Source organism: Bidens hawaiensis, unplaced genomic scaffold (genome assembly GCF_021521415.1).
Source record: "Bidens hawaiensis isolate Kalapana, Puna unplaced genomic scaffold, B.hawaiensis_p1.1 tig00033878_1, whole genome shotgun sequence".
NCBI classification, from domain to species: Eukaryota; Viridiplantae; Streptophyta; class Magnoliopsida; order Asterales; family Asteraceae; genus Bidens; species Bidens hawaiensis.
Genome location: NW_027495840.1, coordinates 201,495 through 226,772, shown reverse-complemented (window position 1 = coordinate 226,772; position 25,278 = coordinate 201,495). Strand labels below are relative to the sequence as shown.

General features: G+C 32.9%; 1 protein-coding gene and 1 pseudogene across 1 annotated transcript; one reads left to right on the top strand and one right to left on the bottom strand.

Moving 5' to 3' along the window:
- The first annotated feature begins 832 nt into the window (after positions 1-832).
- LOC143585535 (putative WRKY transcription factor 15) lies at positions 833-2,358 on the top strand. Its single transcript, XM_077067297.1, has 3 exons — positions 833-1,485; positions 1,960-2,085; positions 2,199-2,358. The coding sequence occupies exons 1-3, from the start codon at positions 833-835 to the stop codon at positions 2,356-2,358; spliced, it is 939 nt and encodes a 312-aa protein (XP_076923412.1).
- Positions 2,359-24,129: 21,771 nt separating this feature from the next.
- Positions 24,130-25,064, bottom strand: LOC143585534 (protein IRX15-LIKE pseudogene; annotated as a pseudogene).
- Between the last annotated feature and the right edge of the window lie 214 nt (positions 25,065-25,278).

Below are 25,278 nucleotides of genomic sequence, written 5' to 3'. Positions count from 1 at the left end.
CCTCAAACAATCACGTCACATGATATCATTTTTCAATATCAGGTTGTATAACCTATTCCAACCACCTGAATTCAAATAGACAGGGGCGCCAGCAGTGTTCCTGAATTACCCGGGATACCCATATAGGTTTACTCGAGAAATGCTTCATGTTGACAAATGAAGATATGTACCAAATAGTCACACTAACCTTGTGGTCTGGTAGGAATGTGGGATTAAAGGAATATGAACCAAACTAACTCAATATGTTACTTGGATAGCTTTGTCGGAAATTAAAAAAGGAAAACTTGGTTTAGTTAAGAAAGTAAAAATAAGCAATTGATAAATTAGATGTGACTCAATGGTAGAGCACTCACTTTACTAGTGAGAGGTAGAGGGTTCAAACCTCACTATCACCAATTTATATGTGAGATATGAGGGATGACTCTGGCTTGCCAGGGTTCGAGTCCTGATCTCACCCGGTTTTACCGTCTCCTCGCTGTCGTGCAGTTTGGCGAACGTGGGGGTCGGGTTTTGTCCGGGAAATCCCTCAATAGGTGGACCGCTAGGGCTCCGTCCGTTCAGATTCGTGGCCGGCTCAGGCTACCTTTAGCCAATGAGGGTCGCGTACGGAGTACTCGGCGTTTGCTCGTTCCAACAAAAAAATAAATAAATAAATAAGCAACTGGGTGGACCGTGGACTAACGTGGTTGGATCTTCCTCAAACCTACTTTTGACTAGGTAGAATAATAAAACGACATGTCTGTCTGTCTCTCGGTCTGTCACCCACTCTTTACTTTTCTTCTTCAATCCCCTTATTTTGACCACTTCTTAATTATCATTTATCACCAACACCATGGCCGTAGATCTTATTATGGGTTTCAAAACCACCATCTCTGATGAAAACGACGCCGCACAGGTGGCAGCTTCCGGCCTCGAAAGCGTCCAAAAGCTCATACGTTTGCTTTCTCAGTCACAGTCTCAACAACAGTTACCGGCGGATTATAAAGCCGTTGCTGACATGGCGGTCACGAAGTTTAAACGGGTTATCTCTTTGCTGGAGCGACCAAACCGGGAACTCACCGGCCATGCACGCTTCCGACGTGGTCCTGTAACTGTTAATAATAATAATAATAATAATAATAATAATAATAATAATAATAATAATAATAATAATAAGTTATTATTAATGAAGGAGCATGAGCAAGACGATGTCGTTTTGGAGGAGGGTGAGAGTAAGGTTTATTGTCCAACACCTTTACAACAAATACCTTTTATTCCTCCGGCAATTGGAAACCAACAGCCTCTGTTTCAGAGGAACAACTCTTTAACTAAAACCATTAGTTTCTCTAACACTGTTTCTCGAGCCATCTCGTTTATATCGTCGTTGACTGGAGATTCTGAATCGTTAGGTAAAGCTCCGGTGTGCTCTTCGTCTTGTTTGAAAAGAAAATGCTCGTCCGAAAATGGCGGGGGTTCTTCCGGCCGTTGTCGCTGCTCGAAAAGAAGGTAAATAATCTATAACTGATAAATAAGTAACTGATAATTTTCCGGCTTCTTCTTTTTTTCTTTTATTAAACGAAGCAAACTAGTAAGATGTTAGGCGAACAAAAAAAATAATAAAGAAGTTCAAAAGGAGAAATTAAACCAATTTAAAGACTTAAACGAGGATTTATTTTTGAATCATAGAAACATCAAAGATTTAATGTATTCAAATATTCAATCACCTTGCCGATCAGAATATCGTTTTCTATTTATGTTTCACCTTCTTAAGTGTAGAAACTTGTAGGTTAATTATAACATCTTATTATTTTTATCCTAGTATATCGTTTTATAATTACTAAATCTTTATTACTTACTATTTTATATTTTTTTCTATTTAACCTGTGTTGTAACCTAGTAAATTAATAATCAAACAACCGTCAGTTAATCTCCAATTTTCTTCCATAATCGAAGTTCATTTGAGGCTCGCGCGTCTTGTAGAAAGCTGAGATTGAAGAGAGTAATAAGGGTTAAGGCAGTTAGCGCGAAGCTCGCTGATATTCCACCAGACGATTATTCATGGCGAAAGTATGGGCAGAAACCAATTAAAGGATCTCCTCATCCAAGGTGAATTACTAACCAAATAAACCGAATTCAAACTTTAAAATTTGTTTATTCATAAACAACTGATGAAATCCGCCTCGATTCATGATATCTAATTTGTGCACCAAAATTGACAGAGGATACTACAAGTGTAGCAGTGTGAGAGGTTGTCCGGCTCGAAAACATGTAGAGCGAGCATTAGATGATCCAAGCATGTTGATCGTCACCTACGAAGGAGATCATAATCATGCGCAATCTGGTGCAAAAACTTCTAGGGTCATATTGGAATCATCTTAATTTCGACAGACGTTAATCTATTTTTCTTCATTTTTTTTTTACTTAGTTAAATTAAGAAACGTAATTAATTATTAATATTTGATCAGGAGTTGTTTGAATTTCCATGCAAAATCAAAAAGACATGGAATCAATTCCATATCTTTTGCTTTGAAAGTTCAAAAACAAAATCTACTTGATTGTGTTTTATTATTAGTTAATAATTGATTTGTTTAAATGCTGTGATACAAAAACAATGATTAATTAATTGGTTGTGGTTTGCTATTTAGTAGATGCTACTTTTAGGCTTAAGAGACCTCCTATCCTTAAACTAAAAATTACACTAAAATTTACTATATTTTTTCTCTTAATTTTAATTAAATAATACTTTTTTATACCTTTATCATTAACTTTTCTCTTTATCTCACTCACAACCACTTTAAAAAAATATTAAAAAATTATAGGGGGTGAACAGCAACTTTTCAAATATACAGAAAAATCACTACTTTTTCTAAAATATAAAAATTTCTCACTCACAACACCCAAAATTACTCTAAAAATTATAAAAACACCCTTCACATAAAATGAGAGGTTAAATGAGAATGCTCTAAGATTTAATTTCCAATGACTACTTTTTCTAAAGATATTTATTAAACAAAAAATTACAAGGTAAAATATTATTGATTGATCGTTTTATTATTTATTAAACATAAAATTTTTTCTTTTTATTATTGATTGATCGTTGAAAAAAAAAGTTAAAAATATTGTTAATAGTGATAAAAGAGGAAGCGGGTTGTCGTTGACAAAAGTGAAAGTTGAGAATTTGGAGGGAGGTGGATGGGTGTGTATGTCACGTGCTCTTCATTTTGATAATTATTATTCAAAGTTAAAGCTCAATCCAACTAATATATTAAACCAATATAATTTTGTTCATATGTTTTTCACCTAAGTTGTTCATATAGGCTTCCATATCAATCTTCAATAAATCTAATTTTCACATGTTCACAATAAAATTTTAATCTATAATATTGACTTTTATATTTTTGTAACTTATTAATGTAATTATGATATTAATTATTCTAATTATTGTTAGAATTAAAAAAACTTATTAAATTTACTAGGTTTAAATTGTTCATCGTTTCTTCTTTAAAAGGCACATGCTTCGTTCAAAAATCATAACGCTCCCCATCGTTTGCAACCAAATTCTTCGCCTCATCTATAACCGGTTCTTCATGATTTGTCGATTTCATAATCTAAACAACATTAAATATGTTCATTGTTTGCAATTATCATGTATGATTTATATTTTTGTGATTAATCGATTTTTGTGAAAAACAACATCAAATTGATTAACTGTTATTAAATTTAGGGTTTAACTGCATGATTTTCATACTAACGGTTAATAGATTTGATATTTAATCTATTCTTATTAATTGATTTATGTTTTAATCTATTTAGGGTTTAAGGTATGATTTTTTTTTAAATTATCGGTTAATCGATATGATGTTTAATATGTTTGTTACTTAAAATTATGTTTATATATTGTGATTTTTTGTTCATAATACGCCTTTTTCCAAGTTTCACTAATATTAATTTATTTTTATGACCTATCAATTTAAAATTTGAAAATCTTATTATATATGGATAACAACTTAACTGTTATAATCTAATCTAACTAATATAATAAAGCAACTCAATTTTATCCTCATACCATTAATCTAGGATGTTCACATAGTACTCCACATCATCACATTTTCATATAATTATTTTTCACATATTCACAATTAATTTTTTGTAACATTAAACTGTTATTTTTGAAAATTAAAATCTTTTTTTAATATAGTTGATCAATTAGTTATATATTGACTAGAAATTCACAACCTTACAAAATTTGTTATTTTTAATTAAAACAATCCTGCAACAACAATCTTACAAAAATAAAAAACAATTAAAACAATCTTACAAAATGCATACTAGAAATTTATTTTAAAGGGGATGGATCCCCGACAAACATTTCAATAAAATAAAAGAAAAGAAAATGGGTTAATTAAATCGGTTTCTAAATTAGTCAACAGGTTAAATTGGTTTATTATTATAGTTAGATGTCTAATTTTTGGTAGTTCCAAAAATCAAGCCCTGGATTTTTATTAGAAATTATATACTGAATTTATAGGCTTATTTATTGGCTTTTATTTATAAAATGCATATTGTATTATATTGAATTCGATTTATTATACATACTACTTAATTAAAACAGTTTTTGAACTTACGGTGTTTATCAAAAATAAACATCTTCATATGTAATATTTAACATCCGCTCATAGATGCATTCTTCACATTAAAACAATCTTCTGCCATAGAAGCTTTTACAAAGTAAGTTATTCAACTGTTACTTATAAATTTTTTATTTAAACGAATTATTCTAGTAAAGTCTTTTATCGTTTGATTTAAAACAGATTACAATGGAGGTTCAAAGTTTTACAATGTTGGATGAAATTGATGTTCTCAAAACATCTCCATCCACAGTTAAGGCTAGAGTCTTGAGAGTATGGACCGTCAAAGATAACAAACACTCCAAACGTGGACTTCTTGATGGAGATGGTCCTCATGGATCAATCTGTAAGTTTTTTATTGTTTTATATTTTCCTTTCTCTATACTACTCTTTTCATTAGTTATCTGCACATGTTTCTTCTTCTTCTTCTTCTTCTTCTTCTTCTTCTTATTATTATTATTATTATTATTATTATTATTATTATTATTTCATGACAGGAGAATTGAATGCAAGCTACGGTTTTTAAACCCGACATTTTTTGTTTCAAAAGGTTTTTGAACGAAAACTCTACATGGGTGAAAATATAAGTTTAAACTTGTTATGTATTTGTAAGCTTAGTTTTCAAATAATATTATAAAATCCGTTATTAGTGTGTTTTTTTTATTTTTTTTCAGGTATAATGGTTCATTTATGTTATATTATTCTTTATTTACTGAATTAGTTATTTATAAAGTATTTTCTTTTTATTTTATAGACATAGTTTAACATCTTTTATAATATTTGTTGGTAAAAAACTTATGTCAGATATTTGTGTTGATAGAATATGTTTTTTACATTTATATTGTTTCTTGATATGTTTTCCACCCGTATGTAACACGGGTTACTATCATAGTATAAATATATAATAAGAGAAAATTAATTTTTGCGTCCCTGTGATTTTAGGGCGGAGACACAATGAGTCTTCGAAAAAGTTTTTGAAATGGTTGAGTCATCGTGGTTTCAGAAACTAACAATTTGAGTCCCAGTGGTTTTAATAAATAAAAGTTCTAGCCTGAAAGTTAAGTAAGGGTAGGGACTCAAATGGTTCGTTTCTAAAACCACGGGGACTCAACCAGTTCAAAAATTTTTTAGGGGACTCATTGTGCCTCCGCCTTAAAACCACAGGGACTCAAACAGTAATTTTCTCATATAATAATATGGACATTTACATATATCCTCTTCTTAAGGGGTTTTATTACATATTTACCCAAGCATTAAAATCAATTTACATTATTAAACTACATATATTACATATTTATCCAACTCATTTAAACTAACTAATTAAATTACTTTCCCTTAATGAACTAATTAAAAAATAATTTGCATAACATTTCCTAAAAACATCAATTATTATTTTGGTTTGAAGTAAACGAAAGTCGCACTTTATACACACATAAGTGAAAATTCCCAATATAGTCTTTTTTTTTTAAGAAAGAGAAAATATAAAATGGCCGTAAATCTTAAATATTTATAAAATATATCAAATAGTATGGATTGCGGCGACGATTTGCGAAAAGATCCTTAGAGATGGCTAGGGCCGTCCAAACCGCTCGTCACTCGAAATCACTCGCCACTCGCTCGAAAATTGCTCGCTCGTTTTTTCGCTTGAATGTAAACGAGCCGCTCTGCTCGGTTCGGTTTGTAAACGAGCCAAGCAACGAGCAAGGGTCCGCTCGGTTCGGTTCGGCTCGAATATTTTTAGTGTGTTTTATTATAAATATGTACATATTATTATATAATAATATATACACATAATTATATTTTTACAAAGAACTAATTAGTTTTATAAGTATCTTAAATATTGATATTGAAATATTAGATAATATTTAATTCAATTATATTTAGTGTACATCAAGTAGAAGATAATAATGCAGGGGTTAACATACAACCCTAAATTTCACAATATAAGCGCCGCTCGTCTGCATCCAAGGCCACATCGTCACAATCAACGCCGCTCCATCATCAGGTCGTCATCCTCTCCAACCACACCTTCACAGTCCAGGCCACGGCTCCACTCCTCTCTATCGGCGCCGCACGTCTCTGAATCGGAGAATCATAATCACTTGCCGAAATCTCACACTAACGGCTAATCACAGGCCGCTCTCCATCCTAAAGTTTAGTCGTCACGAATTCTTCATTCAAGTCTGAGCGAAAACGAGCCGATCCGAGCCGCTCGGTTTCAAATCAAGCCGAGTTCGAGCACAATGTCTTTGCTCGTTTACTTAAATTTGAACCGAGCCGAGCCGCTCGGTTTCAATTTGAGCCGAGTTCGAGCAGACCCTTGCTCGGTTCGGCTCGGTTCGTGAACAGCCCTAGAGATGGGCGGCCAAAATTTTCAAAATGTTGAGGGAGCAAACCAACTTTGTGAATAATATTGGGACACGATAAAAAATTTGAGAATCTTGAGGGAGCTGTCCATATTTTCTGACTAAATTTTTTCTCAAAAGAAGTCTTCCCTGACGGTTTTATATGTTTCCTATCTGATTCGTATAAATTTTCAAAATCTTAAAACTTGTTCATTTTTAATTTCATCTTGCGAGACACATTTGAAAGGAATTTGTTACAAGAAGACGAGATTTATATTTTTCCTTCCTTCTCAGTCCAAATCCTATGTCCGTCCAAATCCTATTTTCTTATAAGATATAGTATGATTCTTCATCTCCCTAACACAAATTTTCATCTTTTCATTTCTTGATAATTTGTTCTTGAATCCAAGATCATAAAGTTTAAGAGGGGAGATCGTGCAGAGGTTATTGATATGGGTCTCGAGTTCATTGGTTCGTCTATTGATAATTTGTTCTTGAATCCACCATAACAAACCACGACATTATCAAATTTCATATCTAATGAATAAACAAGGTAACAATGGAAGAAGAAGATGATGGATATAATAACATGAAGATTAAGGAAAATTAGTCAATCAAAAATATTGTCGATGTGGACGGAATCTACTTAAATCTTGTCAGTGTGGACAGGATTCCGACTTATAAGAATAAATATGAATCTCGTCTCCTTGAAACAAAATAATAGCTTTTCCATGGCTTCCCTTGCATTACCGGGTATGAGTGGTTTTGTTGCAGAAGTGATAGTCTTTTTAGGAATAATTACCAGCCAAAAATATCTTTTAATGCCCAAAATTGCCATCACTTTTGTAATGGCAATTGGAATGATATTAACTCCTATTTATTATCTATGTCACGTCAAATGTTCTATGGATACAAGTTATTTACTACTCCAAACTCTTATGTTTTTTATTCTGGATCGCGTGAGTTATTTGTTTCCATCTTCATTTTTCTACTTGTAATAGGCATTGGTATGTACCCCGATTTTGTTCTTTCACTATCAGTTGACAAGGTCGAAGGTATTCTATCTAATTATTTTGATAGATAGTTTTATTAAATAGAAAACTCCTTTTTACGAGTTTATTGGCTAATGAAAAAAAAGAAGTATTTTTATTCTCTTAAATTTTAAATAAAGTAAAAATAAAATATGAATTTCAATTTTGACCTAATATGCTTGGTCTTTGTGAGAACCGCGTGAATCACTATACTACTTGATTCACATGGTTCTCGCCGGTTGAGACAAGATTTTTTATATACACCGTATTGCATTTTGTTTGTATTCGTAATAACTTTTCTTTAATTTACCTAGAGGTTAACGTAAATGAACCATAACTATGTAACCCTATTCCTAATAGATTGACCCCAAAATAACATATCCAAATTATAAGAAAGCCTAGAGTTGCCACAACTGCGGAATTTGCTCCTTGCAAATTTTTATTTGTTCGAGTATGCAAATAAATTGCGAATACGATCCAAGTAATAAAGGCCCAAGTTTCCTTTGGATCCCAACTCCAATATGATCCCCATGCTTCATTAGCCCATACTGCTCCTGAAAGAATACCTATGGTTAAAAAGACAAATCCTAGGCTAATCACACGATAACTCCAATAATCCAATTGTTTAAGAAAATGGGCCTTGTAATAATTCTTATCAGAAAAAAAAAGAAGTTTTTTTCAAAATATTGTTTCTTTCATTCTTGTATTGGATTTCACTAAATGAAAATGATGCATTTAATTTTAATAAATTATTACTTTTAGAACTATAAAAAAGATTTCTAAATGTAATGACTAGAAGTGCTACTGATAATAATGATCCACAAAGAAGAGCCGCATAGCTCAATATCATCATACTTACGTGCATTATTAACCATTCCGATTGTAGAGCAGGTACTAATATTGTGGGTTTGTGTATTTCATTTAAAAGACCCGAAGTAGCAAAGCCTTGGGTAAAAATAGTACTTGAGGCAGTTATTGTGGTTAAATCATTTTTTCTTATTTTGAAATAAGGGACTATATGAATAAGGGAGAAACTCCATGAAAGAAAAATTAATGATTCATATAAATCACTTAGGGGGAAATGGCCTGAATAAATCCAACGAGTGATTAATGATCCTGTTAGGCATAAAAAAGTAGCTATCATCCCCTTTTCTGATGAATCATATGGTTTTATTATTTCATTGCCCAATAAGGTTATCAAATGAAGTGTAATTACAATTGAAACAATAGAAAAAGAAATATGAGTTAATAGATACTCTAAAGTTGAAAATATCATAAAAATGAAAAAAGGGCGGGGGGGATCCCCTATATTAATTAAGAAAAAGAAATGGGAATTTTTTTTTATTATAGGATCTATTGGATATCTTTTAGAAGATGGCATGCCGCCACTCGGACTCGAACCGAGATGCTCTAGCACTGTTTCCTAAGAGCAGCGTGTCTACCGATTTCACCATAGCGGCTTGCTCGAACTCATAATAGCCTATTTATATTCAATCGTCGAGATCGAGATTGAACAAGTCAATTCAACCAAATCAGATTTTTTAGTAAAGATTCAATTAGTAAATGATAAAAAAAAATGAGTTCAAAAGTCAATTTGAAGGTTCATTAGTTTCATTTTATTTAATTTTATTTACTTTTTTTGTCATTCTTTATGGTTTATCTAATTTCATAAATTGAAAAAAAAAAATTCAATTCATAAAAAATTTTTCAATTATGTCTATTTTAGATTACTCCAAATTGACACATTTTTTGTACAAAATAGTGCACAAATTAAGTTCTTTTTTTGATTGGACTGAAAATTGGAGATATCGATATATAGAAAACTCATTACATATCCATATCGTAAATAAATTAACATATAATAAATAAATTAAGAAATAAATAAATATAAATTGAGTAATAAATAAATTAAGAAGTCAGAAAGTTATTCAAAAATTTTTAACACGGAATGAATTAGTTTCAACACGTCATTAATTTGAACTAAAAATCTTATATCTGGCCTTCCCGAAAAACAGAAAAATTTTTCATTCTTGTAATTGTAAAGGTCGATGGGGAAAAGAAGACTCCCCACCACCAAAATTTGAGTGAAAATATACTAAAAAGAAAGAAAAAATTTTGTATTTTTTTCTTGATTCTTCTTTTTTCCGAAAACAGAAGAATTCTTTTCTAAAATGAAGAGTCTATTTCATATTGATTAGAATAGGGACTGCCAATTGTTCATTTTAGATTAACTTTGATATTAACAAATTACTGAGACTTTTTTTTTTTAGTAAAATCCATTCTGATTATTCCGATATTTTAGGACTTATTTGTTTGTCGTACAAAAAAACTTTTTGAATTACCGGTAGAAAGAGATATCCCTAATGACAAAGCTTTTAACGACGCCCTATATCCTTTCCTTTTCCAAATATTTTTACGAATACGCTTTTTTGATATCGAAGTACGTTTTTTTGGAACTGCCATTTAAAAGTTACTCGTTATAGTTGGATGTGAAAGACATCTATTGTTCAAAACGAATTCTTTTTTCTTATTCATTATCTATATCTATTTTTTGTCTAAATAAGATTCTTTTTATAAAAAAGAAATTTAGATTTAGATATGTCAAAGATCGGTGAAAATTTTATAAAAAATGACTCAAAATAACAAAATTTTGATTCCATACGCTATTAGTAAATCCAAACATTTTGGTTTGGAACTTTTAGTTCTCGTTGTTTATCTCTCAAAGTTATCTCTTTATAATCTACTAAATCAAACTTAATAAAATCAATAAAGAACCTAAAAGACCCTTATTTTACTCATTCTATACTTTATTTACATAGAATAAAATCCCTCAAAGGATTATAAACTTTTGACTGAAAAAATGAGTCTTTTTTTAATCAAACTTGAGAAAACAATAAACCTTCAATTTGAAAATTTGAACGAGACTATTAATAAATCTGTTAAAGGATACGTGGTTTCATAAAAAATATCTCAGTCATTTTTTATTCTTTATCGATCAAAAAAGTTCATTTTAGATCTATAATCTTCTAAACTTTACTAATAAATTGTTTTGATTGAAAAGCAATCCCATAATGAATTAGTTAATGAGTTGGAATAAACTAACTAAAATCAAGGTTTTTTTTCATTAGACCGATGCTCTTAGTTAATCATATAATTCATATCAGGATAAAGTACTCTTTTTAGCTTAAATTTAGATCCTTGCTCTATTGTTATTTTACTATTATCAATATTCGTTTTTATATGTCACTTGGGCATATAAGTTGACCAATTATAACTTCTTTTTTTTTATTTGAACGATTTTAAAAAGACTCAGAATAAATACTAATATAAAATGATTCAATAAATTAGTGCATATCTTGATTTTTTATTAACTTTTTTCGAAATAGGCAAGATCCGGTGAATCGGAAACAATTAATTAAGAATAAAATTTTTTTTATGGAACAGACATATCAATATGCGTGGATAATACCTTTTCTTCCACTTCCAGTTCCTATGTTAATAGGGCTAGGACTTCTTCTTTTCCCGACGGCAACAAAGAGTCTTCGTCGTAGTGGGCTTTTCAGAGTGTTTTATTGTTAAGTATAGTCATGATTTTTTCTATCAATCTGTCTATTCAGCAAATAAATAGCAGTTCTGTCTATCAATATGTATGGTCTTGGATTATCAATAATGATTTTTCTTTAGAATTCGGATACTTGATCGATCCACTTACTTCTATTATGTCAATATTAATCACTACTGTTGGAATTATGGTTCTTATTAATAGTGATAATTATATGTCTCATGATCACGGATACTTGAGATTTTTTGCTTATATGAGTTTTTTCAGTACTTCCATGTTGGGATTAGTTACCAGTTCAAATTTGATACAAATTTATATTTTTTGGGAATTGGTTGGAATGTGTTCGTATCTATTAATAGGATTTTGGTTCACACGACCTGTTGCAGCAAAGGCTTGTCAAAAAGCATTTGTGACTAATCGTGTTGGTGATTTTGGTTTATTATTAGGCATTTTAGGGTTTTATTGGATAACGGGGAGTTTCGAATTTCGTGATTTATTCCAAATATTCAATAACTTGATTTCTAATAATGAAGTCAATTTTGTGTTTGTTACTTTGTGCGTTGTTCTATTATTTGCCGGTGCGATTGCTAAATCTGCGCAATTTCCCCTTCATGTATGGTTACCTAATGCAATGGAAGGGCCGACTCCTATTTCGGCCCTTATACATGCTGCTACGATGGTAGCTGCGGGAATTTTTCTTGTAGCTCGACTTATGCCTCTTTTCATAGTCATACCCCACATAATGAATTTTATCTCTTTGATAGGGATAATAACAGTTTTTTTCGGAGCTACTTTAGCTCTTGCTCAAAAAGACATTAAGAGGGGTTTAGCCTATTCCACAATGTCTCAATTAGGTTATATGATGTTAGCTTTAGGTATGGGGTCTTATCGCAGTGCTTTATTTCATTTGATTACTCATGCTTACTCCAAAGCATTATTGTTTTTAGGATCGGGATCCGTTATTCACTCAATGGAAACTCTTGTTGGATATTGTCCAAAAAAAAGTCAGAATATGGTGCTTATGGGAGGTTTAACAAAACATGTACCAATTACTAAAAATTCTTTTTTATTAGGTACACTTTCTCTTTGTGGTATTCCACCCCTTGCTTGTTTTTGGTCCAAAGATGAAATTCTTAATGATAGTTGGTTGTATTCACCTATTTTTGCAATAATAGCTTGGTCCACGGCGGGATTAACCGCATTTTATATGTGTCGGATCTATTTACTTACTTTTGAAGGGCATTTAAACGTTCATTTTCAAAATTACAGTGGAAAAAGGAATACTCCCTTGGATTCAATATCTCTATGGGGTAAAGAAGGTTCAAAAATAAGTAACAAAAAATTTCGTTTGGTAAAATTATTAAAAATGAAAAAGAGTGGACGTCCTTTTTTTTTTCAAATAAAGCATATAAAATGGATGAAAGTGTAAGAAATCTGATCCAACCCTTTCTTTCTATTTCAAATTTTGGCAATACCAAGACTTCTTTTTATCTTTATGAATCCGATAATATGATGTTATTCCCAATACTTATATTAATTCTATTTACTTTGTTTGTTAGATTCTTAGGAATTCCTTTCAATCAAGATGTGGATATATTATCCAAATGGTTAACCCCGTCTATAAATCTTTTACATAAAAATTCAAACAATTCAATAGATTGGTATGAATTTTGTAAAGATGCAGTTTTTTCAGTCAGTATAGCCTCTTTCGGAATATTTATAGCATTCTTTTTATATAAACATGTTTATTCATCTTTTCAAAATTTGGACTTAATTAATTCATTTGTTAAAATGGGTCCTAAGAGAATTTTTTCTGACAAAATCAAAAATGCTATATATGATTGGTCATATAATCGGGGTTACATAGATGCTTTTTATTGAACATTCTTGACTGCAGGGATGAGAAAATTGGCCGAATTCACTCATTTTTTTTATAGACGAATAATTGATGGAATTCCAAACGGAGTTAGTTTTATGAGTTTCTTTGTAGCAGAGGTTATTAAATCGGTAGGGGGTGGACGCATTTCTTCTTATTTGTTCTTTTATTTTTCTTATGTATCAATCTTTTTATTAATTTATTACTTTTTGAATCTTTAAGTATTCTTTAAAATTTAATTAAAATTGAAGCATTCTTTAAGTCGTTAATTCAGTCTTGACCTTGACCAATTATCCAAGACCAATTATCCAACCAACAAAACTACTTGTTAAAAATAAAATCTTGCTGTTGCATCGAAACATAGAAATGTTGACTAATCTCGCTAACATTGAACTTGGTAAAATGAAATGATTCAATAATTGAAAAATGAGATTATTCAGGAATACACATTGAATGCTGAGATTACGCATTGAATTTCTGGTAGTAGATCCATAATAAAAGAAGACGAGATTCATATTTATTTTCAAGATTTTGAAAATTTATATGGATCATGTAGGAAACATAAAAAAATCCGTCTTGGGAAGACCGCTTTTGAGAAGAAAATTTAGTTAGAAAATACGAACGACTCCTTCAAGATTCTCAAATTTTTGGTCATGTCCATCAACATTATTCATAAAATTGCCTGCTCCCTCAACATTTTCAAAATTTTGGCCGGCCGTGTCAGATTAAGGATGTTTTCTCAAAGTGTCGCCCCAATCCATATTATTTAGTTTATTTTGAAAACATTCAAGATTTATGAGCCATTTCACATTTCCACTCTCTTAAAAAGGGCTATATTAAGAGTTTTCCCCACACATAATGTATGCATCGGAAAGTCTGAATATTCAAATAATAAAATGCGTGTTTGGTTTAAGGATTTAAATATAAGAGTTTACTATTAAAAGTTATCGAGCGGAGGCAACTTTTGACTCTCTTGTGGCATTCTGTTCTTTATATCAACATCACATCAACTTTTCTCAATTGAAACTCTCTAGTCAGATAAAACTCCAATCATTCTTAAATTATATAAATGTTCATTTTTTCACATCACTCGACATGTATCATAAGTTGAGCTAGTTTTGTGATATATAACCTCATGCAACATTATTGACGCACTTATCCAGGTAGGATTGAGTGGAGGTGGTACCCTATGAGATGAGGCGGTGTTCTCTTGTCGTACAAACAAAGGCGAAGCTTGGACATATACGTCGAGGGGGGCGGGCTATATGTATAAAAAGTTCATAAACGAGAGGGAGCGGGCTCAAATTTTCTGTTAAAAAATGGGTAAATTTACCCTATGTATAAAAATTTCGGCCGAAGAAGGATAAATTTACACTACCGAGTAAAAAAATGAAGGGGGTCGGGTCCACCCTAGCTCAAATAAGCTACGCCAATGCGTACCAAGGTGGCATAGACATCCTGAACACATCCCAGTGCCACATTAACCACCCTTATGTCTTGGTTGAATATGAGACGAACTTTAATGATCTATCCAAACAACCACCTTTTTAATGGAATGATTTTATTTCTTGTGTTAGATCCCTAAGTCATTCACCTTTCAAGGCTTTTTGTGTTGTATGAATTAATCTAAAAGGAGATTGAACATGTTATGTTCTATTGCGCGGTGTGACCCAGCGCCCAAGGTTGCGATGAGGCCACGTGAACGCTAAGCACTGTTGGTTATTTTAGTGTTATTGGATTAACTGTCGATCGAAGAAATAACGCTAGAGATTAAACGGGTTAGGTGACGCGGGATTGTGGGCTCAATTTAATACTAATGTTATTTGGGCTTAAGTAATTATCTACTTGGACTTAATTATAAAGTTAAATGGGCTTGTAATGGATTATTACTTGGGCTCATGTAATTGGTTTTAATAAACCGATAGGTTTTCATAGCCATACTAAGATCAATCGAATATGCAGAAGAGAGGATGACGGTTGCTGGTTCTCTCTGGATCTTCATCAAGAACAATCAAAATCCAATTCCATGTGCAGAATTCTCTGTCTCATCCGATAAATCATTGTGTGTAACCCACAAATAGGTTTATCTGATAGTGATTACACGATTCAGAGAATAATCCAGGTTGCAATTTCTTCATCTTAATGGCATACAAGATTACCAGGTTTGTTTATTTGTTTTATTGATTGATTTTGGGTTATAGACTACACAAAATATACAACAAAGATAAACCTATAGGGTTTGATTTGGTTTTTATTTTATCAATTTTCGGTTATGTATGTGGTTAGACTGGAAATTGATTGAAATCCTAATCTGCAAATTCTGGTAATATGATGTCCTACATTATTGGTTCTCTAATTAAATTAGTATTCGCAATATTTCAAAAAATTGTCATCGAAGTTAGATACTGATGTGTATTTAACTTTTTGAAAGTTGGTTGTGAAATATGGATTAGTATTCACCGTTAAATAGGCTCTGTGCATGACACATAATTATGAATCCATGTGTTATATTTTTTAATGTTGAATATTTACAATGAATTAATGAGGATTTAATTCTTATTGTTTTGATTGGTTATTATATTGGAAAGGGCAAGCAATATTTTGGGAAGATGATCATTCGAGAGTGGCATATAATGATTTTTCTTTGATTTAGAAAACTCTAGTACATGCATAAAGTTTCTTTTGAAAAAGAATACATCATTTTCAGTTTTCAATTGAGAGTTTTAGTGTGGCTTTTTCTGGAAAATAAAAAAATATATTTTTATAGTTGGTCTTTGAAAGGATCGTAGAGTTTGGGTTTCTTTCCATGGGTAAAACTCTAGAGCATGGACAATCATGTTTTTATGCAGAAAGAATCTTGTGGTTTTTTCTTTTCTTTTATAAACTATGTGAAAAATGAAAAAGAGAACACAGATAGTTTGTGTTTGTTTTCTTTTGAAATTGGTATTATCTCATCCATGAGACTTGAATAGAAAGAAATATATATTTTGTGATGTCATTGTTGAGAAGATAAAGATAGTTTTGTGAGGTTTTATTTTACACTCTCAAACAAGACGAAATATTCTTGTGATTTAATTTTCTTTTGGAAATGAGTTCATACACACTCTTAAACATCAAAAGAGGAATTGATATTGGTTCAATTGGGTAGCCATCTTTGGATTATTGAGTCTCTTAGGGCTTAAGAGATTGACAAATCCAAGGGTAAAACCATAAAACTCAAGCAAGCCAATATTCAATGAATATGGTTGATGAAGTGATCATTCCAGATGGCCTAACTAGTTTAAGAATAATAAATGAAAGTTTAACCATGAAAATCGACGAGCGTGTAAGAAACCGAAAGGTGTTTCTTGGAAGTGTGGCAAACTGAGACACTTCAAGAAAGATTGTTGCATGAAGGCTACGGGTGGAAACAAGCCTAATGTGGCGGGTTTAAGTGGGTCAAAGGACTCAAATGCTTCAAAAGGTATGTCTACTAATTCTATTGGTTTGACAAAACCTATGAATTTTGTAGTTGATTCAATGAATCAATCGGGACATGTTAATATTTTGTAAAACATAAAAACTGGATTTGATTCAAAGAAACAATGTTTATTTTATAGTTTGAGTGAATGAAATAAAAATATTATTAAAGTATTTGTCCAGATGGTACACATATGGGGTTAATGGGCCATGACCCAAGTAACGATAGGCCCATTAGAGGTATACAAGTCGGGAAATCCTTTGGGGTGTGAAATAAACGAAACCCGGGTTTTGGGTTTGTTATTGGACTTAAAAAGTTCAATGGTTCCTAAGTATAATTTAATTAAGAATTATGTATCGTTTAATTATGAATCCTTTTATGTATAGGATGGCATGCTTACATGGTGTGTAGATTCGGGTGATATGAGTCAAGTATGTAAGGATTTGAAGAATTTGAACCAGTTGAAGATGGATCTGTACTTAGGATGTGAAATGTAAAAGTTTTACTTGTATTGACTTCTAGAAAGCATTTGTCTTATATTATGTGTTGTATGTTTTATGGAGTAAAAGGACCTCTTGTCCGGGTTTGTTCTAAATAATTTTGGTTTTAAATAGAGTCAGATGAATTTATTTTATCTCGACATGGAACCTTTGTTGGATTCTGGTATTTATGTAATGGAATATTTAAACTAAAAATTAATGTCCCATTTGCTATTGAATATGTTTGTATGTCATAATCATTTCAAAGCAGGGAAGACTGTGTGTATTTATTGTGACATGCCAGGTTGTGTCATGTGTTTTATTTTAGAATGAAAGGAAAATAGAATCTTAAAGGAAATGGTCAATTCTTTGTTATCTTACTCGGATTTGAGTGATTAATAATACAAAGAAATTATTATTTTCTAGTTTTCATATAAAGAATCTGGGGGGGAGGTTGATGTTATCATGGGTACAATAATAAAAGGGAGTAACAATGGTAGAACAATGACACAGTTTGATTACATAGTATTGAAGAAATTTAATTATTTCAATTGTTCTCTTATAAGTACTCTCATAGATCCAAGGCTTATGGATGCTTAATGTGTGCTATGATTAGCACAAGGACTGACACAGTTTATGTTGTAGGTAAGTTGAGCAGATATGCTAGTAATTAGTGGTGCTCAATACTGACAAGCAGTAAACGGACTGCTTAAGTATCTGAAAGAAAACATGAACTATGGTTTGTGTTATTCAGGTTTTTCCTTCAGTTTTAGAAGGGTATTATGATGCAAGTTGCATAACTAAATGGAAGTGTATTATCTCTTCAGGGGAGGTTTCATTTCTTGGGTAATTAAGGAATTAATTTGCATCACTTGATAATGGAATGTGAATTTCTAGCATTTGCAACAACTTATAAAAGTGGTTGAATGACTAAGAAACTATTATTACAAATTCCATTGTGGTAAAGCCGATATCACCAAAATCTATCAGGTGGGATAGTGCTGACTAAGGGTAATAGTCAGATGTATAATGGAAAGTCTAGATGGTTTTATATTATATGTAGCATGATTCATGAGCTCATCATGCAAGATGTGATATCAGTTGAGTTTGTAATTTATGAGTATAATTTGGCTGATGGTCTAACTAAAGAGTTAGGAAGAGATCTCGTGAACATATCTCATGGGGATGGATTTAAAGTCCATTTTAATATCTTATGTCAAGACACCCAATTCCCATCTAATACAACGTTAGATGCTGAATTCAATGTGGCAAGCTTGTCATAACAATATTGGAACACATTAATATAATCATCCCAAGGTATGTGTTCGGACCGCAAGATAAAGTAGGTTGAAGTATAGCTTCTTAATAGTTCATTGATAAATTGCAGTGCGGGTGTGAGAATAATGAACTACCTATAAGAATATGAAGTTTAGTCGCTTCAAGAAGCTTTGGACTTGAGCTTTGATATATTCTTTGAAAGATTGGGACACAGGCTAGTAAAATATAGTGTCAAGTGGAATTTGGATTTAAAACGCATGTGTATTTACCTACAAGTATTAAAAATGAATAACTTGGGTTCAATCCATAGTGACACCCAAGATATTCTAATATTTGTAACGTGTAAATACTAAGATGAAAATTCAATCCATAGGACATTTTCATTTATGCATAGTGTTTGTGTTTATGTGAGGATGGTTAAGTTAATCATGGGTATCACTAAAATGGGGGAGGATTGTTGGTTATTTTAGTGTTATTGGATTAACTGTCGATCGAGGAAATAACGCTAGAGATTAAACGAGTTAGGTGACGCAGGAGTGCGGGCTCAATTTAATACTAATGTTATTTGGGCTTAAGTAATTATCTACTTGGACTTAATTGTAAAGTTAAATGGGCTTGTAATGGATTATTACTTGGGCTCATGTAATTGGCTTTAATAAAACGATGGTTTTCATAGCCACACTAAGATCAATCGAATATGCAGAAGAGAGGATGACGGTTGCTGGTTCTCTCTGGATCTTCATCAAGAACAATCAAAATCCAATTCCATGTGCAGAATTCTCTGTCTCATCCGATAAATCATTGTGTGTAACCCACAAATAGGTTTATCTGATAGTGATTACATGATTCAGAGAATAATCCAGGTTGCAATTTCTTCATCTTAATGGCATACAAGATTACCAGGTTTGTTTATTTGTTTTATTGATTGATTTTGGGTTACAGACTACACAAAATATACAACAAGCACCGTTACACATAAGAAGTGAAAGGGGTGGTCTTCTTCACGAAAGTGAGTGCTAGCTCAACATCTCATTTTATTTTATTTTTAATATAAAGTTAATAACTAATCACTAACTTCATCTTAATCCATAACCATAGGACTGTTCAAAGGGTAAGACCCGACCCTTTTACCTAATACCCGACTCGGACCCTTTACCCTTTTAGAAAGAAACGTGAACCCGAGACCCTACCCTCTAAACAAATCATAACTAATTATAAGTAAGCTCATTTGAAAATTTAATTGTTTAAACCCAGCATAAACCCTTTTACTGAATGCCTAAAATTTTTTTTGCTTTCGGCCGAAAAAATTGCAACCTTTCAATTTTGTGCCAATGATCCATAAACTCTACTAGAAAGTAGCACGTAGGGTGGAGCCTTATTGCAATTAGGTTGACATTAATTTGGGGTAAGCTTTTTGAACTTTTATTTAAGTTTCAAATCAACTATTTACTAAACACAATACAATTTCAAGTCTAACACCCTTACTAAATAGACAATCGATTCACTTGACTATATGTACCGGTTTAACTAAAAGTCTAAAAGCTCATAGTCTAACATTGTGTAATCTTGAAATTAACATTTTTCTTTTTTTCTTTTTTCTTTTCAATCTTCCACAAATTTCCTCAAGAGAAAAGTAACAATGAAACAATTTAAGGTACTTTGATCAAAATATTTAAAACCCATCAGATCCTTAGATTAAAAGCTTCAATTGGTAAAACTTGATCAAAATTTGTAAATATTTAAAACCCATCAAATCCTTAGATTAAAAGCTTCAATCGGTAAAACTTAGCCGGAATGTCTCAACGTTTATTTTCTTTTGAATTACCTTATGCTACGGTGTGCTAAAATAATGGAAATTGTCACACCCCAACTTAAGGGGAAATGTCGGGGTGTGAACTGTTGGTTCACAGCTCACAAGGTACTATCATACAATTTAAATATGACAATATCTAATTATTTATTTATTACAAAATTTTAATCAAGCACACAAGTTTAACAAATTACCAAAATAAAATAATACACAAATATATTTTATTTTATTAACTAAGGTCTCTCTAAGTATTTCTTCATCTTAGCTTCAAACCAAATGATAACCTGCAAATGTGTACAAAATAATATAGATTTGTCAACACGAAGTTGAGTGAGAAAAGTCGCCAGTTTTGACAGTAATAATAATGTACAAGTAAAATGAGCAAAACTGATATTGTGAGTATAAATCAATCAAACCATGAGCAAATAGTTGTGTCAGTTGATCATTGCCTAGCGAATCGGTCTTTGGCTACTATGACAAGCAAATACAAATGTGGGTGTCTGTTGAACATTACCCAGCGAATCGAGCCTTGGCTACTAAGACGGCGTATGATCATACTTTAATGTGATTATGATGGACCTCTCCAAATGCGATAAAGTAAACAATTAAACAATTAAGCAATTAGCATTTAATTGATAACACACAAACTCATAGTTTGCTAATACGAATAATATATAATATGTAAATACTGATAAGTACGCAAGTGTCCAAGAAACTTTTAAAAGCTGTAAAAAATGGGTAATGACTTCTCACCTTATTACTTAGGAGAGTTTGCAAGATAATAAGAATAAATGAGTAAACTGTCCTTTAATGCGCTGACTGAGTTAATCCGAACAGACCTGAAACTTAGAGACAATAAACTACGATTAAAACAGAGAACATAGCCGCTGGGATCAATCCAAACGGATGTCTAGAACTCCAGTTATGAGATTTTTCAGTAAATAAGCGAGTTGGTACTAACCAGAATCCGAACAGCGAGTCGAAAGTCGGGTTTTGATCAGTATACTCAAAATCTCGAGAGAAAATTGAAATTCTTCTGGACCGAAATTCGGTTCCGACCAGAAGTGTTAGAAATCAATTGGTCAACGTTGTTGACCAATATGCCCTTAAACGGGCCAGGGTCCAATTGAATTGTCAATTCCCCTTAATCACAGAAATTGATTGAGGGTTATTGATTATTGAACAATAGGGAATAACTTTACAGAGACAACTTACCCGGAAAGTGATTAGATTTGTGAGAAAACGGAGTCAAACACCAGGAAAATAACAAAGTCAATTCGAACACGAACAATGTTGAATAAAATAGCAAAGAATGAAGAAGAAAACACGTGTTTCTTGAGGGTGATGAATGCTACAGGATAGATTAGGGTTTAGGGAAGGGGTTTGCAAATTATAATGGCCTTGTATATATAGGATTAGTAAATAAAAGCAAATTTTAGTCAAAAGACTCGTTTAAGCAACAATATCTCGTTTAATGACTCAATCATCTAAAAATCAATCAAAATTCATCCTTGAGGAAGGGGCTAATGTATATGGACATTTTTGGAGCTTAAAACACACGATTTGGTCCAAAAATAAATGATTTAACATTAAAACATGAGTTAGGACTTAAAATAAACAAAATCTTGATGATCTTATAGTCTGTCCGCTCCCCGTGACAAGCTAAGAGGTTCCTGGTCATGGCTACGCAGCGTGGGGATTTTTCTGACCACTTTTGTTTCGTCAACTTTGGTCCCTGAAGTTCCGAAAATGCATTTTTAGCCATTTTAAGCAATTTTAAGAGTTTCTAAAAGCTATTTGGCATGATTGAAAGTATAAAATAAGTTAAACCAAGTTAAATACCAATGAATACAAGCTTTAAATAGTTCTAAAGATCCCAATTACATTCCTGAATCGGTTTAAACATAAACGAATATAAATACGAAAAATCCGTGATGCTACAGAAATCATGTTTGTTTCCCATATTTCCCCTAATGCTAATTTTCCATTTAGTTAGGAAATAATTTTGAATTATGCTTGTTTCCCTCAACCCTCACTGGAAAACGAACCAGTTGCCAGAAAAACGAATAAGTTGCTGGTAAAGTGAGCCGTCGGGCGGCTCCGAGCGTAAGTGGGCAAGAATAGTGTGACCATGGCGGACAATTGTTTTAGCTAACAATTGGTCAAAATTACCGAAACCCATAATGGCAATTTTAAGGGTTTGGATTTATTAAATTGGGTCTTGAGTTTGGATTCATAAACGAACGGTTAGGCAGGAAGTGATGGGTGGGGTGGGGTGGTGGTGGTTAGGTAGTGAGTGAAGTGGAGGTGGTGGTGGTCGGAGAGGGGTGAGGGTTTGGAGGTCACCAGAGAAATGGAAAGCATTTTCCAACGGAGGGTTTTGGATTTTCTAACGAGGGTTAAGGGAGTGTTTTGTAGACTAGCTGAAAATGAAGAAGTGAGTTGGTTGGGCCCATATGTATTTACTACTACTACCACTACTACTATTATTATTTGTATTTAATTACTAAATTACCCTTGCCGTCAACGGTCAACTGATGGAAGGGCACAAAAAGGCCCGTCGAAAAAGTACGTGGTCATATATCACTCAATTTATGAATCGGACTGGCATTGTGCCCTCGTCCATATAAAACAGGGGTATAAATCCTAATTTTATTTGCTTTAAAAGAAAAAAAATTGGCCCATTACAAAAATGATTTAACTTTTAGATTGCTTGGGTCAACCCAAGCCGAAAAAGACCATTAATCATTAAAAAAATGTAGTTATCATTAAAAAGTGTGATTCCAAATGGTCAGCCGCATTCTATGGACTTTACAAACACATGATGTATTAGATATACTATATTAGTTAGGGCTTATCGTAATTTTAAGTGAACCGATACTCAACGAAATAATCAAAATAAAGATTAGGACAAAAGCTAGCGTATATTCATATTTATCCACAAAAGAGAACGGAATTACAGAAGAGAATTTGACACAAGAAAAGAGAGCATTCACACATAATTCATTACATGATTCTTCTACTCATGATTTATATCTTGTGAGTTGTACAGGTCCTTCAAGAATCCTTGTAACTTGTTTGGGCCTTATGTTAGCTCTTGAGATGGGCTTCCTTGTTTGGGCCATTGTGCTAATATTGACATTAGTTGGGCTTAGGTCCATAGTGTTCTTCGTACCATAATTATCTCTAACGTAATTAGGAGATGTGGTGACTTAGGACTGTTCTCGAGTCGAGCTAGAGTGGTTTCGAGCTCGGGCTTGAAATTAGACGAGGCAACTTAGCAAGACTCTTGCTCGATTTTGAAGTTAAACGAGCTTAAGATCGAGTCAACGAGCCGAGTCGTGACTCGAGCCGAGCCTGGGTCGATTTTAGCTCGGTTACAAAAATGATCCAAATCAGCTCAGGATATTTCTAATCAATTTTATAGCTAGTTTTATTCGAGCTTTTATCAAACGAGCCACAAGCCCGAGCTTTTATTCGAGCTGTGTACTCAAGTTTTTGTAATTACACTTATTGTATCTCTGTATCAATTAATAATACATGATACATAACACCTTTTTATTATTCTACACGTTTATAGACCGTTTGTGTACAAATTCAACAAGATTAACCAATGTTTACACTATCAAAAGTAACAGTTACGCTGTAAAAATACAACGGTGGCGCGCGGTGATGGACGGCCTACGAGGCCGTCCTCGGACGGCTTCGACAAAACTGTTGTTTACCACTCTCATCCGTTACTCTCTCCACCACAAAATGAGCCAACAAGTCCTTAGAAGACTTAACCAAATTCTCCTTGCACAAAAACTCTTCACTAGACACTCTTTCCATCTCCCTATAATAATTATGCACAAACACATGAGTTTTATTGTTCCCGCCCTTTTTGCTTCGGGCTAACACGCCCGCGGAGAATATCGCTGATATACTCCCCGGACCCTCGGGCCAATACCCGCGTGGGCCGTCCACAAGAATCACATCCCAGTTTATTTCATATAACTGGTTTGGTAGATCGTTTAACCCGATCTTGCAATCGGAGAATAACAGATTTTGCACGGGGCCACACTCGTTACGCGACTGTTCTCTAACGGATGTCACGAGCTCGTTAAGTTCACTGATCTTGGTGGTGTATTGGACGTCATACGCTTCGATTTCAGGGTGCTTTTCCTCCATGTAGGCTGCATAGTAGCGGTTTTCGTCTATGAAAACGGTCCGACCGTAGTGGTTCATAGCGTTCCATAAGAGGGTTTCAGGTGTGAGCCCGAATACTAGGAAGTTACAAGGGGAGGTGCATTGTTTGATGGCATCATGGATTTGTTTGATATCGGGTTCGGACATGTGATGGGTGGTGTTAACGTTGGCCGCATAGTGAATAAGGGCTTTCATTACTGATTTAGGCAGTGTTTGTTGGTTTTTGGTGGCGGGGATGCGCGTGGTGGCAACGGTGGTGGTGGTTGTGTGAAATGATTCACGGGTGTATGCAAGGGCTAGAAGTGATGCTACGGTGCACAACGACACGAGGGCGATGAGCCAAAGGCGGTTCGGGTTGGCTTGTTTTTGGATGTAGGGATGAAGGAGAATGAGCTTGGTGTTGCCATTAGTAATGGTGTTCTTCATTTTGTGTGAGTGAATTGGAATGAAAGGTTTGAAGGAGTGGTTTTAAAGAAGGAATACAATTGAATAATATAAGTTTTGTTGAATGAAAACAATTGTCTATCTACCTATGTTAATAAAAATATTTCAATGAGACTAAGTATGACATTAAAGTGGCACCAACATATGACAGTGAGATATTAGCTGCTGCATTTGGGCACCTAATCTTTTGTTTAGTCA